This window comes from Solanum dulcamara, chromosome 4 (genome assembly GCF_947179165.1).
Source record: "Solanum dulcamara chromosome 4, daSolDulc1.2, whole genome shotgun sequence".
NCBI classification, from domain to species: domain Eukaryota; kingdom Viridiplantae; phylum Streptophyta; class Magnoliopsida; order Solanales; family Solanaceae; genus Solanum; species Solanum dulcamara.
In genome coordinates, this window is record NC_077240.1 from 75801219 (window position 1) to 75819967 (window position 18749).

General features: G+C 32.1%; 1 protein-coding gene across 1 annotated transcript; it reads left to right on the forward strand.

Annotated features, from left to right (window-relative positions):
* The first annotated feature begins 4590 nt into the window (after positions 1-4590).
* On the forward strand, positions 4591-5346 carry LOC129885110 (dehydration-responsive element-binding protein 1D-like). The gene has a single exon (XM_055959319.1). It carries the CDS (start codon positions 4662-4664, stop codon positions 5265-5267), a length of 606 nt encoding a protein of 201 aa, XP_055815294.1. The 5' UTR covers positions 4591-4661; the 3' UTR covers positions 5268-5346.
* The last annotated feature ends 13403 nt before the right edge of the window (positions 5347-18749 follow it).

The window sequence follows — 18749 nt, forward strand, 5'->3', positions numbered from 1 at the left end:
CTCTCAAACCCACTAAGACTATATTGTGAATGTTACCATGTTTGAATAAATGAGCCTCTATTTATAACGTTATAAACATTTTCCTACAAGAAAAAAGACTAGCTTATGAAGACTTTTGTGTTTTCCTTTTACAAAAAGGAAAATCTAATTATGATAAGAAACTAGGCAAATACCCAACAATATCAACAAAAAGTATATTGCTCACAAAAATATTTTAATATATAAAATAAAAAACAATTGTATTAAGATCGGGCCTACGTGTGTCAACTCCAACTAGAAAATTACTACCGATGTTGAAATCAAATACTTGGTTGCAAGTTGACACAGACCCACAATTTTCAAATGCTCGTGATATCGTTTCACATGTAATAAATTTATTCTTTTTAATTATATCATTTCACATTTAACAGAATAGTGCTATTTTTCTTCTATATAGATACATCATCTATCCCTTTGATCAAAGTCTTGTGTTTTCATTCTCAATATCATTTCCAAGGACAAAGAAACACACGGCAAACATGGACTTAGATATAAAAGTTCAATCACTTTCACTTTGATTTGTCTTTGTTTGTTGCCTAATAAAAGCAAAAACACGTTTGCCCTAGTTTACCACCATCTTATCTTAAAAATAAAAATATATTTAGCATTTCATATTCAATTTAAAGTTAGATTAATTTAAATTTGCTTTGCAAAGTTTTACTTTAAAAGGTAAAATATTTCAGATCAAAGGTGACTTGTTATAACGATAAAAAATAACATGATGTTTAACGATAAATCAAGAACAAAAGAAATGTACTAAAGGATCCATAATCTTAATATGGCTTTGATTAATTGACTTACATATGAGAAAATTAATATAAAAAAAAGATAAATATTATTGACAAAATAATCTCTCTTAAACAAGATTCTTTAATCCTAAATGTCTATATTGTGGATGTTATTGTATGAGAAAAATAAATCTTTTATTTATAATTTTTTTAAAAAATTTCCTCCAAGATTTTTTTTTCCGGCTACTAAGAAAGGTAATTTTGATAAAGGTGAAAAATCAGTGCAAATCCAAACACTTCGACCTATCCTAGAGTTCGAACATGAATATTCGGATTAAGAATGACAATGAAGTACTTAAATATATACCACAACCAGAAACAAATATTTTTTTGCTTTTACTCATTTACAATAATATATCAACAGAAAGATCTTAAGGATATATATAAGACTCGTGATTCAGGCAAATCAGTCTTTCGTGTGTAAAAAGAAAGTCTTCAAAAATATATTATTATTTTTTATTGAAAAAAATAATCAAAAGATTGAATTACTGTAGAAGCGATTTTGTTGTTGGAATTCTTTTTTCGTAAAAAAGAAGTTATATAGACTGAATATTTATGATAATATCAGATAGTTATATTCGGTTTTGGACGCGTAATATCAAAATATATTAATTGCATATTACCACATTTTATTTTTGGTTTAGTTAAACTACATTTAATTTTTAGTCCATCTTAAAATTGATAATCACACATTTTTCACGAAATTACACTAAGAGCATGTTTGGAAAGACAAAATATAATTGAGATTTGATGTAACTGAGTGTAATTACACTCTTTGACATGTTTGGTAGACCAAGTAATTACTTGGTAAGAGAGTAATTTGGTGTAATTGAAGGGGGTAATTCTTCAATTCCCACGGGAGGGTAAAGAATTGGTGTAATTACATCATGTAATTATATGAAGCTTTTTAAAATTCTTCTTTTATTTATATTTATATTTTTCATTTTAATTTACTTTTTATTTCTACTATTTTTTTAAAAATATTTTTATTATTCTAATATTTTCTAAATATATTTTTTTTATTTTTTTATTTATATTTCTTTTCATTCTCAGTCTCAACCTTTACTTTTTCATTCCATACAATTTTTCACATTATTTATTTATTTATTTATTATTATATTTCTTTTTAAAAATAATTTTGTTAGTACTCTAATTTTTAAATCATATTTATTGTGTTAAAATTTGATATAAGAGCATTATGTTAATTTTTTTGTTTTGAAGTTAGGATTTATGTCATATTTTTAATTTCATTTGTTTTAGTAATATTGATTTGATATTTCACATTGCAAAACATTTAGTTTTTAGTTAAACTTGATAGATTATTTTTTTGTCAAATATTTTAATAATTTTATGACATTATATTTATAATATTAACATTTTTGTCAAACATACATTTCATGATGTTCATAAAAATCTTATACTTTTACTTTATTTGATTAAATTTTTTAAAATATATTAATTTAAAAAATATAAATAAATTATTTTTTAATAATATTAGTTAAGAACATATGTTTATTAATTAATATTTAATTTAATATCATTTATAAAGATCCTTATTTGTCTAACCTCCCTTGAGAATTGAAGAGTGTAATTACTCCCTTTCAATTACATTCAATTACTTTCTTACCAAGTAATTACTTGGTCTACCAAGCATACCAAAGAGTGTAATTAAAACTTGATAGTGTGTTACTTTCGATTTGCTTTCAATCTCTTTTTCTTTTCATTTAATATTAATCAAGCTAATTTTAGTTTTTTAAAAATAACATAAAAATATGACAAGAAGAGTATCCAAAATTTTATTCCCTTAATTTCAATCTGTTTATTCTATTTTAATTTGATGTACTAGAGTTTAGTAAAGAAACCTTTTTAATTTTGTGTCTTAAATTAAAAATAGGCATAATACATAAATTGACCCTTAAACTTGACTTCAAATTTTAAGTATGACCTCTAACTTTCATAGTGCACAAATAAACATTTTAACTATCCAAAACTTGAACAAATAAACACACATGTTCTACGTGGCACAACACACATAGGACGCCACGTATCACACAAAATTGTCATGGAGGATGCCGTGTAGAACGAATGTGTCTATTTGTTCAAGTTTGGATTGTTAAAGTGCCTATTTGTGCACTATGAAAGTTGGTGGCCATATTTAAAATTTGATGCCAAGTTTTGGAGTTAATTTATGTATTATGCCTTAAAAATATGTCAAATATATCAAAACATCCTTTAATCTTATAATTTTAAATATGTGAATGTGAAAAATTGGAACTAAAAACTTACTAAAAATTGATAGTATGGATGCAAATTTTATTGTTGGAATCTTTTTTTCTTAAAGAAGAAGTTAATGATCAAGTGAGAAATATGAATTGACCATAAAAGTAAGTCAAACTTTTGTAGTATATGTTTTATGTAAATATTCATGATAAAATCAGATAGTAATATTCGGTTTTGGACGCGTAAAATAGCTACTTTTATTCTTTTCTTGTGTGTGTGGGGGGTGGGGGGTGGGGTGGGGGTGGGGGTGGAAATTGAAATTATTAACAAGAAACAATAAAAAGAAATATTAATTGCATTTTACCACATTTTCATTTAGTTAACCTATATTCATTGTTTTAGTCCATCTTAAAATTGATACTCACATGTTTCTTCACGAAATTACGGTAATTAAAACTTGATATTGTGCTACTTTGGATTTGCTTTCATTGTCTTGGGTTTCTCTTCTTTCTTTTTGTTTCATTTTATGCTAATCACCCTCTCACTTCGTTCGAGCGGAATTACATTCACAAGTTAATTTTAGTTTTATTTTAAAAAATAAAAATAAAAAATGAAAACAAGCACATTCAAAATTTTACCCCTTCGATTTTGATTTGTTTGTTCTATTTTGACTTAACAGAGAGTTTAAGAAAATAAAAAAAATATTTTTAAAACTTGTGTGTTAAATTAAAGATATGTCAAATATACCATAATGTCTTTTAATCTTATGATCTTAAACATATCAATGTGGAAAATTGAAATTAAAAGTTACTAAAAACGAAAAAAAAACATTTTTTTAAATGGATTAAAAAGAAAATTAGTTGTACAAGAAATTGAAACGGAGGAAGTAATAAGTAGCCACGACAAATTCCGTATCAATTTGTTTATCCTATTTTTCTTTTTAATCCATTTTAAAAAATGTCTCTCTTTTTTATGACAACTCTCTAATTTTAACTTTTCATATATTATCCACAAAACTAAAGAATACTTTGGTTCATTTGAAATAATTTTAATTTAATATCATAATTTTTTTTTTATTCTCTTAAACTTCGTATCAAATCAAAATAGAATAAACAAATTAAAATGGGGAAGTAATGTGTTTCGAAAAAATAAGGACCATAAATATGAATTATGGTGCAATAATGAGACTACTCCATCTTCAGCTTCACATTCAAATCCAAATATAAAAAAAATTCTATTAAAAATGCTACCCTCAAATAAATCCTATTGCAATCCGGATGGAACCCAAAGTGGCCCCTCTATATATATTCCATTCCCATGTTCCCGGCATAGTTTCCACGTGCCTTTTTATTTGCAATTTTTTTTAAAAAAATCAATCAGCGTGTGGATTGAAAAATAAAATAAAAAAATAAATCATCCCATCCCCCACGTGTTTAATTATTTTTCAACTTCCTAGCCCATACTATATTTATCTCTCACCACCTTTTCTGTCTTCATTAGCTTAATTTATAGTATCATTAATACTATACTATATACTAAAAATAATAATCATTTTGTTCTCCTTCAATGGATTTTGAATTAAGATGACAACTTCTTCTTCTTCATCCTCCGATCATGAAATTCTTGATAATAAAGAAAAAAAATATTGATCTTTCTTCGTGTTCGATGAATATTAATAATGTAAAATTCAAGAGGAGGGCAGGAAGAAGAAAGTTCAAGGAGACTCGACATCCATTATATAGAGGAGTTAGGAGGAGGAACGGAGAAAAATGGGTATGTGAAATACGCGAGCCAAATAAAAAATCAAGAATTTGGTTAGGTACTTTCTCCACTCCTGAAATAGCAGCTAGGGCACACGATGTTGCTGCCCTAGCTCTCCGAGGAAGTAATGCCCTTCTTAACTTCCCCGGATCCGCTTGGTCTCTACCTAAAGCTAAATCTTCTTCCCCTCGCGACATCCAAATCGCGGCTTTACAAGTTACCAAAGAATTAGTTGTGTCCTCCTCTCCCTTAGAAGAACCTACATGTTCTCATCAAAAGCCAAAAGATGATCAAGTGAATTCTTTAATGGAGTTTATAGATGAGGAGGCCATGTTTAATATGCCAATATTGATTAATAGCATGGCTGAGGGGATGCTTCTAACTCCACCAGCTTTGAAAAGAGGCTTTAATTGGGGTGATGTTGAGGAAGACACTGAGTTCACTCTGTGGAAAGATTGATCCCACATGTCTATTTTTGTTTGAGACTTTGACCTTATTTGTTTCTACTTAATTAAGGTTTCAATTCTAATAATTTAGATTTCAGTCATTATTTGATTTTTCATATGAATCTTAATCATTTAAGAACTTAATCGCTAAGTGAGTTTTTTTAAAAAAGTTATAACCACTTAATAGATCTAAATGTTCAAAACCTATAACGAATTAGTTTTAATATCATTAAGACCTCGCTTTAAAAAAAAATTAAAAGTAAGATATTTGAATCTGAATACGCATATGAATATTGAAATATATATGCGTTAAGACTAAGACGTCTGAATCTTAATACATATCTAAATATTAAAATATTATTTTAAGATATAAATTAAATACTCAATGTGATCACATAAATGGGGTCTGAAGAGAATGAGGTGTACATATGCATACCTTACTTTTAGACAAGGTATAATGATTGTTTTTGATAAGACCCTGTGTTCAAGCTAAATACTAAATATTTTAGATTTTATTTTCTCGCCACATATTTTTATTTTTTATTTAAAAAAACAATAATCTAAATTCAAAGAAATACTAATGAATCTAATACATCAACCATTTTAAAAAAAAATATTGTGTTGGTGGTGTTGATAACTAACGATGACGATTGTGGGTATTCACTAGGGATGATGGTTGGTGATGGTCATGGTTGTGGGTAATAACTAGTGGTCTAGCCAGAAATAGTGGTTAAATATTGTGGTTGTTAGTGGTAACAATTGACTATTGTGGTTGATGGTGACCGATATAATAGCTATGGTTGGTAATCATCGTGGTAGTTAATGATGTTGATTGTCCACATCTATTGATTTTTGTGATAATGATGATCAGTAATAATGATTGTAAGTTATAATGACCTAACTATGGTGCTTGAAGGTGATGTTCGTTATGTTGGGAAAGACAAGTACTAATAAAGGTGCACATGTTTGGGGCAACAAGCATATCAACAATAATAAATATGACAAGACAAATTTAAATCAACATACGAAATATCGAGATTTACTTGGAAAACCTCTTGGTGTGAAGAGTAAAAATCATGGGACCAAAGCTCCATTATAATCAACAAAAGTTACAACAAAGTTTTTCAAAATGGTCACCAAAGAAGTGCCAAACAATGAGTAACGACAACTACAAGATAACATCAAAATCTAGAGTAAAAGGAGTAAAATCACCAAACACAGCTACTGCTAACGAGCTAAAATCTAGATCTATATGACTTTGAATCCACCTCTTTCAGTTCCCAATCAAAGATTAAATTGAAAGGATCAAACTTTCCAATAATCAGCTCAATTGGACAAGGAACGAAGCGGGAATCGCAATTTAAAAATGGCTACTAGTGCTGGATATGAAGTGCGAAAATCTCCACTTTTTTTCTCACTTTTCTCTCTTTTGTGGCTGTTGATTTCTCTCTTGTGAATTATTGAAATAAGACCTAAAAGAAGTCTTACATGTGCACAATAACATTGAGCTTATGGGCAAAAGTGGACTGATCCAAATTAGGCTTTTATTTATCCGCATAAAAAAAGAATGAGATGGTAAATACATATTATATTTTATTTATATAGTTGTGTTCAAATTTTGATGGTGCAGAAACCTTTCAAATTATATAATTAAGTAATGCATAATTATGTTGTAACTAAAAGAATTTATTTAGAAATAAAAAGGTTTTTTATTATAAATGGTAAAGATTAATTTTAACTTTAAAACTTTTTTGTGAAGGTTTTAAGTAAGTTGAAACATCTTGACATTTGCTCACAATAATGTTTCTTTCATTGTTGACTTTTTAATGATGAATTAAGAGAACTCATAAAAATCAGTTATTGCTACGTGAGCTTGATTACACTCTTTATGTTATGAGTCTTTTATTAATCTATTTAGTAAGTAGATTATGTAAAAAACTAAATTAAAAATGTAAAAAAAGGAGAAATAAGATAAATAAAAATAATAGCGATAGAGAGATGCCATATCAAGATTTTCTATATCCAATTATATATATATATATATATATATATATATATATATATATATATATAAAATAAGCTGACAAACCTTTAAACTCTTATATGGGGAACGAATCAATGTTGGTCGGTAACTCTTTAAATATTAATTTGATCAAAAGCTCAAAGTTCTAATTTGACTGTCTACTTTGTCTTTACCAGGACACGTCATTTTTATATTATACAAAAAGGAGGAGAACAATTTATTTATTTATTAAATTAGTATCCACAAATCTCACCTACTATATTCTAGTTGATATTTTATTTTTTAATCGTAAGACTCAAGTCGAGGTACCAGTAACACTGTGTAGACACTTGGAATAACATTTTTATAATATACAGAGAGAGAATTATGGTTTGTCATGAAAGTAACATTAGTTCCCACTCTTGAGATCCATAAAATTCCTGTAAAAAGTCAACATTTGTTTCATTAGAAAATAATGAAACAAATAATATAATAATAAGAACAACAACATATTTTTTGAAATGATAGGGAAATGTTTCATTACGAGGATCCTGTAAAAGTCTTGAAAAAAATGACAAAAAGTCATACCACACACAAAAAAAGAAGAAGAGAAAATAATCTAATTCATGTTGATTGACCCCTAGATGCTAAGATAGTGGCGAGTGGGGTGAATCATGTCAAGGCTACATATACTTCTCCCCCAGGTCATTACTAAGGGTCCTATAAAGGTTTTGCAAAAAAATTGATCGAAAGTCATACCACTCAAAAATCATTGCTAACATACACGAAAAACTAAAAAATTGCATAATTTCTGTTGAGTAGATGATGTGTCGCCAAAATACGATATTTACTACACTCAAAATAAGGAGTTATTGTAAGTTCTTAAGCGTATTTTGTTAGTTTGATATGTGTTTTTAGTTAATTTTCAAGGAAATTGAAGTACGCTTGGGTTGATGATCTTTGGCTTGGTTTATGTGGAGTTTTGATTGATTTTGGAGTAAGTTGGCAGCTTGATGTTGAGGAGAGATCTCAAGGAAAATAAAATATTCAAGAAGTGCTAAATTGACTTGATCTTGGTGAGGTTTTAGGACGACTTGAGAGGAGAAATCAAAGAACGAACTTCACCGCGCATTGAAGGACCTTGGTTTGGATGTATGGAGGTGAAATCTGCATGTTTGAACCAAGGGTTCACACCAAGAGACCCTTCAAGGGCTGTTGTGCACATCACTGGCCGTGAAGGAAAGCTTCCATCCGTGAAGAAGGCATCCACCAAGCAAAAGCAATCAAAATGGCCAAGGCAAACTCCACGGAACTCACCACAAGCCGTTGTGCGCACCATTGGCCATGTTGGGTTTCGTGGTGGGGTGGCCTGCCCTAAAATGCCAAGTTAAACACCAAGGAACTCAACCACAAGCTGTGGTACTCACCACTGGCCGTGGTGGTGCCCGTCCAGAGAAATCCGAGCCCAGCAAAGTTTAGTTCTCCTAGTTAGTTTAGGATTAGGATTAAACTTCTATAAATACCCTATTTTGTTCTAGTGTACCTATATTGTTTACAGGTTTTTCCTACTATTTAGAGGTTACATTACATGACCTAAACTCCATTGTTGAAGGATTTTTTATCAACCACACGAAATTGGACAGATTTGGGAGAATAACACACAACTCGGATTCTTTGATTTCTAGTTTTGATGATTGGAATCTAAGTCTTATTCTTCAATTGTGAGTTTGATTCATTGTTATTTGTAAGTCTTTTAATATATGTTTCATTCATTTTTTATTGAATTATCCATCGAAATTATGCAAGGCTAAACCCACAACTAGGGTTGTGAGAACCATGACGACTTAACTAGAATAGGCAAATGTAGAATTGATATTTGTGAATTATTTTTGCATGTATTGTGATTTCTTTATTCAAAAGTCTTTCTTAGTGAGTGTACGCATTAAGAAATTGTCCGTATTCATTGCTTTCCCGGGAGGGAGGTAGTGATTAGGAAAAGAATTTCACAACAGAAATTCAAAGAGTTTGGGTTCGAAAGAAGGGATAAACTTTGTCTAAGTTACTTGAGACCGGGAGGAGTAAAGTATACATTTTGAGACCGGAAGGAGATGAATGAGATACGTCTAAGAAGCACCGGGAAGTGAATTAGATGTTAATTAACTCGCTAGATTTTGCATGCAATACATTGAACGATATCATGAATACAATTAGCCTATTAACTTACAAGTCATTGGGAACACAATCCTAGTCTAGTCTTCATATTGTTTACAACCTAAATCTTATTTTCTTGTTATTACTTTGTAGTTTGTTCTTAAATCATAATCAAAAACCCCACTTTTACTTTATGCAAGTTTATTTTCGGGAAGTAGTAACTACGACTGAATAGTGATAGCTAATAGAACTTGTTTCAATCTATTTCCTGTGGGTTCGACCCCGACTCTTAGTTGGGTAAAATATACTGCTAACGATCGTCTATATCTCTTTCGAGAGGTATAATTAAGCGTTATCAAAATGGCATCCTTTTCGGGGAATACGACTTTGAAATATTGTATTAATTGCTAATTCAGTTCGTAGTTTTATTTCCTAATTTTACTTTTGGTTTTCTTATTTTTGTTTTTGTAGGGAATATATAGTGCATGCCAAGAACTGGTAGTACAGGTGAACCACTCTTTCCCTATGATCTTGAACTGCAAAAATCCATTCAAAAGATGAATGCGCAAGAGCGTGAGGCATAAATGTTGAGAGAGCTTGAGAAGAATCAAGTCAGGGATGATGCCCTAGTGGATGATGATGTTGATACAGATGGTGCAGGAGCTACTGGATCTATAATTCTTTCACCACTACCTCAAGGTGTTAAGTTCACTATCACTAGCACCATGCTGCAGATGTTGAACCTCAAAGGGCTATTTAGTGGAACAATAAGTGATGATGCGAACCAGTACTTGATGAACTTTATCTCCATCTGCAAGTCATCTGAAATTCTTGGGCTTAGACAATCAGCTATATGATTGCGTCTATTTCCATTGTCGTGGTCTAGGGCGGCAATGAAGTGGTTGAATGAGCTTCTTCATGACTCTATCACCACTTGGAGAGAGCTAAGGAAAGCATTTTTGGAGAAGTTCTTCCTATCATTTAAAAAGCTGCAAATCAAGGATGAGATTAATGCTCACAAACAACTACCTTCTGAGGCGGTCCATGAAACTTAAAAGAGATTCAGGCAGAAAATAAAGTGTCCCAATCATAATCTGACGAAGGATTTATTTTACAAATCATGTAACTTTGTGACTAAGTCAATTATTGATGCAGCTTGTGGAGGTTTATTCATGGATAAGACATTTCAAGAAGCCACAACAATCTTGAATTAGTTCGCAAAGAATAACAGATCATGGTACACTGGAGACACTGACATGAGAGGTTTTGGATTCCAATAGAGGAACATGATCAAGCTATGGCCCACATGCGTACTCAGATAGACCTACTGACCAAACGATTGTTAATTGGAGGTCTAGAAAAGGTTAATGTTATTGATACTATAGGTCTCTATGATGAGCTACCTGGTGATGAAGAGGTAAAGTATATGAACAACCTTCGGGGTTTCCGGACATTCAACTCCGGAAACCAAAGTCGGAGCTTTTAATGGGATGGATATTATGATAGGGCAGAACACCGCGACCAAGGTAATCGTCATAACAAGGACCAATACAAAAATAATTGAAGTGGTATTTATGTGCATCCCAAAAACAGAGATAAAGGTGGAGTAAGTAACTCAAGGATGGAGGAGATCGTGACTAAAGTGCTGTAAAAGACAGAATCGATAGAATCTGTGGTCAAAGAGCTAAAGGACGACATGTCCAAAATGACCCAAGTTGTAGAGTCACACTCAACCTCTATCAAGCAGTTGGAGCAGCAGATGGGGCATTTATCAACCACGGTAAATCAAAGGAAGAATAGTGCACTGCCTAGTGACACTGTTCAAAATCCAAGAATTGAGAAATAGTGCAGTTTGAGGATGTTGTGCTGCTACACTAAATCAGGCACTTCAAGGGAGGCAACCCTATGTGGATACTTGATAAAGTTTGAGTAGTCAGGTAATCTACTACTGATGCCTAGGGCATCACAGATATGATCACTTTCCTTATTTTTAATTTTGGAGTTTTTGAGTGCATTGGGGACAATGCCCAAATTTTAGTGGGGAGTAGGGCATCCTGAAACCCTTTGTAGTTTTTCTTGCCATATTTTTTTTCTCTGAAGATGTATTATCTAGTAGAACTGGCATGTTTAGGTTGTTTGTGTGAATATGAGTACCTATAGAAGTTTGTAGTATCCCGTGAAAGTAAAAAATCGCCCATTTTAAAATTTTCTAAAAAACTATGTGATTGCATCTCAAATGTGATAGCGGATTTATTGGGCTCTTTGTAACATTGTACATGATGATTTTCTATTTATGAATGTGTTGATTAGTTCTAAATAGCATAAGATCAGTGCCATATGAGTTTGAGCTAACTTTGCATAGTTTGATTGATGCATTTGCAAGTTAGAACTTTTCTGGTTAGTCTCACTGAAACTATTGAGGATGTTGATGTGTCACCAAAATACAATATTTATTACACTAAAAATAAGGAGTTATTGTAATTTCTTAAGTGTATTTTTTTACTTTGATATGTGTTTTTAGTTAGTTTTTAGGAAAATTGAAGTACGCTTGGGTTGATGATCTTTGGCTTGGATTATGTAGAGATTTGATTGATCTTGGAGTAAGTTGGCAGCTTGGTGTTGAGGAGAGATCTCAAGGAAAAAAATATATTCAAGAAGTGCTATATTTACTTGATCTTGGTGAGGTTTTAGGACGACTGGAAAAGAGAAATCAAAGAACGAACGTCACCGCACATTGAAGGGCCTTGGTTTGGATGTATGGAGGTAAAATATGCATGTTTCGACCAAAGGTGCACACCACGAGACCCTTCAAGGGCCGTGGTGCACACAACTGGCCGTGAAGGGAAGCTTCCATCCATGAAGAAGGAAACCTCTAAGCAAAAGCCATCAAAATGGCCAAGACAAACTCCATGGACCTCACCACGAGCCATGGTGCTCACCACTAGCCGTGGTGGGTGCCGTGGTGGGGTGGCCTGCCCCAAAATGCCAAGTTAAACACCAAAGAGCACCACCATGAGCTGTGGTTCTCACCACTGGCCATGGTGGTTCCCGTCCAAAGCAATCCAAGCCTAGCAAAGTTTAGTTCTCTTAGTTAGTTTAGCATTAGGATTCAACTTCTATAAATACTCTATTTTTTCTAGGTATAAGGTACACTTTTCGTACATTGTTTACACGTTTTTCTACTGTTTAGAAGCTACATTACATGATCTAAACTCCACTGTTGAAGAATGTTTCATCATCTACACGAAATTGAACAGCTTTGGAAGAAGAACACACAACTCAAATTCTTTGATTTCTAGTTTTGGTGATTGAAATCTAAGTCTTATTCTTCAATTGTGACTTTGATTCATTGTTATTTGTAAGCCTTCTAATACATGTTTCATTCATTTTTTATTTAATTATCCATCAAAATTATGCAAGGCTAAACCCACAGATAGGGTTGTGGGAACCATGAAAGATTAACTAGAATAGGCAAATGTAGGATTGATATTTGTGAATTATTTTTGCATGTATTGTGATTTCTTTATTCAAAAGTCTTTCTTAGTGAGTGCACACATTAAGAAATTTTCCGTATTCATTGCTTACCCGGGAGGAAGGTAGGGATTAGGAAAAGAATTTCATAATAGAAATTCGAAGCGTCTGGCTTCGAAAGAATGGATAAACTTTATCTAAGTTACTTAAGACCGGGAAGAGATAGTATTCTGGGATCTAGGGCGAGGGTTAGTAAAGTATACATTCTTAGATCGGGAGAAGATGTATGAGATACATCTAAGAAGGACCGGGTAGTAAATTAGATGTCAATTAACTCACTAGATTTTGCATGCAATACATTGAACAATATCATGAATACGATTAGCCTATTAACTTACAAGTCATTGGGAATACAATCCTAGTCTAGTCTTTATATTGTTTACAACCTAAATCTTGTTTACTTGTTATTAATTTGTCGTTTGTTCTTAAATCATAATCAAAACCCCCACTTTTACTTTATGCAAGTTTATTTTTGGAAATAGTAACTAGACTGAATGGTAATAGCTAATCAAACTTGTTTCAACCTATTCCATGTGGGTTTGTCCCCGACTCTTAGTTGGGTAAAATATATTAATTATGATCGTCTATATCTCTTTTGAGATGTATAATTGAGTGTTATCATTAGACCCTAAATGCTGAGAATGTGGCATGGATTAGGGTTGCATATCGATCTGTTTGGTTTGATTTTAAAGTTTATCAATTTGACTCATCGGTTATTGGTTTATAGACATGTCAAACCATTAAATAACCATTAAGATATTGGCTTATCGGTTTATCGATTATTGATCGGTTCAGTTATCGATTTAACCGTTAAATTTAATATAAAAAAAAAATATTAAAAATCACTTACAAACAAGGTGACAAACCAAATGAATCATGCACATTTGTTGATAAATGTATGAAAACTAAACCTAAGTGAAGAATTTTATATATGGAATGGTAATAAATTTTAATTATTAAGTTACTATCGGATTATTGGTTAACTCATTAAGAAAGAATCTTAAACCATTAAAAATCAATAACCCGATAATAAAAAGAATTAAAACCATTACTGAAACCGCTAAATCAATAACCCATTATCGATAAATTTATAATTGTTTTTCAGTTTGATTTATCGATTTTCATTCTGTTTTGAAGATTCCTAGCATGGATCATGCCAAATCTACACGTACTGTTCTCGAAGGTCATTACAGAAGGTCCTATAAGTTTTTGCAAAAAAAATAACAAAAAAATATACCACCAAAATATTAATGAGCTAACATACACAAAAAACTAAGAAAATCACCTAATTCCTATTGAGTGGGAATAAATACTAAAAAGTGGCATGAATCATGTCAAGGTTACACGTACTGTTCCCCCGGGTCATTATGGAGGGTTTTGTAAAGGTTTTTCCAAAAAATTGACCGGAGGTCATACCACCAAAAAATTTATGGCTAATACAGACAAAAAAACTAAGAAAATTGTCTAATTCCTATTGAGTAAGCCCTAAATACTAAGAAACTGGTCTAAATCATGCCAAGACTACACGTACTGATCCCCCAGGTTATTACGGAGGTTTTTGTAAATATTTTGCAAAAAATTGACCGAATGCTATACCACCAAAATATTCTTGCGGTAACACATACGAAAAACTAAAAAAATCATCTAATTTATGTTGAGTGACCCCTAAATGCAAAGAAAGTAATGTAGATCATAGCGAGGCTACACATACTATTCCCCCATATAATTACGAAGGATCCTTTTAAGGTTTTGCAAAATAATTGACCAAACATCAGATCACCAAAAAATTCATTGGTTAACACACAAAAAACTGAGAAAAATAAAATAATTCATGTTGAGTTGTCCCTAACTACTAAGAAAGTAGCGTAGATCATGTTGAATCTACATGTTCTGTTCTCCCAGGTCATTAAAGAGTGTCCTATAATGGTTTTGGAAAAAAATTAATCAAAATTCATACCATCAAAAAAATTCATGGGGTAACATACTCGAAAAATTGAGAAAATCACTCAAATCCTGTTGAGTGGCCCCTAAATGCTAAGAAAGTGGTGTGGATCAAGAAGAAACTACATGTATTGTTCCTCCAGGTCATTGCGCAGTGACTTGCAAAGGTTTTACAAAAAAATTGGCTAAATGTCATACTACTTAAAAATTACTGAGCTAACACACACAAAAAAATTGAGAAATAGCCTAAGTAACCCATATATGCAAAGAAAGTGCTTGAATCATGTCGATACTACACATATTATTCTCCCAGATCATCACTGAGGGTCTTGTAAAGATTTTGTAAAAAATTAACCGAAAGTCAAACCACCAAATAATTCATGGGTTAATACACACAAAAATTAAGAAAATTGTCTAATTCATGGTGAGTTGATCCTAAATGCTCAGAAAGTGGCGTGGATCATGCCGAAGCCACACATATTCTTCCCCTAGGTCATCACGGAGAGTCCTATAAAGGTTTTGCAGAAAATTGATCGAAAGTCACACTATCAAAAAATTCATGGGATAACAAACATAAAAAATTGAGAAAATCAATTAATTCCTGTTGAGTGGACTGAAATCTAAAAAAGTGGCATGGGTCATGCCGAGGATACATATATTGTTCCCCTATGTTATTAATCGGATAAATACAGGAAAAATTATGAAAATTGCCTAATTACGATTGAGTGAACCCTAAATGCTAAGAAAGTGAAAAAGATTATGTCGAGGCTACATATATCGTTACCCTATGTCATTACGGAGGATCCTATAAATATTTTGCAAAATAATTGTCTGATAGTCATACCACTAAAATATTATGGTTTAACACACACAATAACTGAGTAAATCGCCTAATTCTTGTTTAAGGACCCCTAAATGCTAAGAAAATGGTATAGATCATGACGAGGGCACATGTACTATTCTTATAGGTTATTATGGAAGGTCTTACAAAAACAATTGATCAAAATGTGTACCACAAAAAAATTCATGGGCTAATTCAATAGCCCCTGGCTCCCTCACTACATTCCAAGGTAAGCTCCTACTAGATTTTACTATTCCTGATATTCCTACTGGATTTGAGAAACACGAGTATGAACACGAGTATGAACACTGTATTCTGGACTAAACTAAGCTTGAAGATCTAATTACAGACTGGAAATGAACACACATGAAAAACTAAGAAAATAACATAATTTATGTTGAGTGAACCATAAATGCTAAGAAAGTGGTGTAGATCATGCTGAGGCTACACGTAATGTACTATTCTTTCAGTTCATTATGGAAGTTTTGAAAAAAAAATTAATCAAAAGTCTTACCACCAAAAAATATGCAGGCTAACACACACGAAAAACTAAAAAAATCACTTAATTCCTATTGAGTAGCCTATAAATGCTATGAAAGTGGTGTGGATCATGCCGAAGATACATACTGTTGCCCTAGTTTATTAGGGAGTGACCTATAGAGGTTTTACAAAACAATTGACCAAAAGTCATACCAATTGAGAAAATCATCAAATTCGTGTTGAGTAACCCGTAAATGCTAAGAAAATGACATGGATCATGCCGATACTACACGTATTATTCCCCTAGGTTATCACGGAGGGTATTGTAAAGTTTTGTAGAAAGTTGATCGAAATTCATACCACCAAAAAATTAATAGGCTAATACACACAAAAAATTGAGAAAATTATCTAATCCGGTTGAGTTAACCCTATATGCTAAGAAAGTGGAGTAGATCATGATGAGACTACACGTACTGTTCCCCAAATCATCACGTTGGATCTAGTAAATATTTTGCAAAAAATTGATAGAAATTCATACCACCAAAAAGTTCATGGGCTAACATATATAAAAAAAATGAGAAAATCACTTAATTCCTGTTGAGTTGATACTAAATGCTAAAAAAGTGGCATGGTTCATGCTGAGATTACATGCATTTTTCCTCTAGGTCATTACGAAGCGTCTTGTAAAGATTTTAGAAAAAATTGATCTAAAGTCATACCACCCAAAATTCATTAGCTAACATATACGAAAAAACAAGAAAATCATCTAATTTAAGTTTAATATCCCCTAAATGCAAGAAAAGTGGAGTGGATCATGTTAGGGATGAATGTAAGTTCTCATGGGTTATTACGGAGGGTCCTGTAAAGATTTTGTATAAAAAGTTATCGAAAGACATACCACCAAAAAATTTATAGGCTAACACACATGATAAACTGAGAAAATTGCTTAATTCTTGTTGAACAACTCCTAAATGCTAAGAAAGTGATGCGGATCATGCTGAGGCAACACTAACTGTTCCCCAAGTCATTACGGAGGGTCCTATAAGAACTTTCCAAAAAAATTGATCGAAAACCAAACAAACAAAAAATTCATAGGATAACACACACGAGAAACTGACAAAATCGCCTAATTTCTATTAAGTGGCTACTAAATGCTAAGAAAGTGATGTGGATAATGTTGAGGGGTACATGTTTTGTTCTCCCAATTCATTATGACGGGTACTGTAAAGATTTTCCAAAAATATTGACCGAAAGTCACACCACCTAAAAATTCAATGGATAGCACATATAAAAAAACTGAAAAAATTGCTTAATCACTATTACGTGGACCCTAAATGCTAAGAAAGTAGCGTGGATCATGCTGAAGATGCACTTACTGTTCCCCTAGTCATTATGGAGGATCCTGTACAAGTTAAAAAATTGACTTAAAGTCAAACCATCAAAAACTTCATGGGTTAACACAAATGAAAAATGAGAAAATAGCTTAATTCACGTTGAGTGAAACGTAAATGCTTAGAAAGTGGAGAGGATCATGTCGAGGATGCATGTATTGTTTCCCTAATTCATTACAGAGGTTCATATAAAGATTTTGCAAAAACATTGACTGAAAGCCATACCATAAATTTTTTTATGGGCTAACACAAACAAAAGACTAAGAAAATTATCTAATTTCTGTTGAATGGACCCTAAATGCTATGAAAGTGACATTGTTCATGCCGAGACTATATGTATTATTCTTTCAGGTCATTATGGAAAGGTTTTGTAAAAAAAATTGACCAAAAGTCATACCACTAAAAAATGCATGACTAACACTCACGAAAAAACTAAGAAAATCGCCTAATTCATGTTGAGTGGCCCCTAAATGCAAGAGAGGTGGAGTGTATCATGTCAAGGCCACACATACTGTTCCCCCATCATTACGGAGGGTACTAAAAAGGTTTTACAAAAATATTGAACGAAAGCAATACACCAAAAAATTTACGGGCTAACACACGAAAAACGAAGAAAATTGTCTAATTCCTATTGAGTAGACCCTAAATGCTAAGAAAGTTGTTTGGATCATATCAATGTTATACGTAGTGTTTCCACAAGTCATTACTAAGGGTCTTGTAAAGGTTATTAAAAAAATGACCGAAAGCCATACGACAAAAAATTCATGGGCTAACACACAAAAAAAACTAAGAAAATCACCTAATTCATGTTGAGTGGTCCCTAAATACTAAGTAAGTGGCGTGGATCTTAATGAGGCTGCACGTACTGCTCCTTTAGGTCATTACGGAGGATTATGTAAAGATTTTACAAGAAAACTAATAGAGCTTCATACCACCAAAAAAATTATGGGCTAACACACATGAAAAACTGAGAAAATTATTTAATTTCTTTTTAGTGGACCCTAAGTACTAAGAGAGTGGCGTGGCTCTGTCGAGGCTATACGTACTATCACGTTCCAATCCATCGGTCCGTGTGTACACCTATTTTTACACCAGGATAAAAGAATCCTTACAGAAATATCACGCAGAAGTTTAACAATACCAAAATAACAGCCTAAA

What these genes read in the sequence shown, in the direction of transcription:
- LOC129885110 (XM_055959319.1), top strand. Translation starts at nt 4,662, where the DNA reads ATGAAATTCTTGATAATAAAGAAAAAAAATATTGATCTTTCTTCGTGT.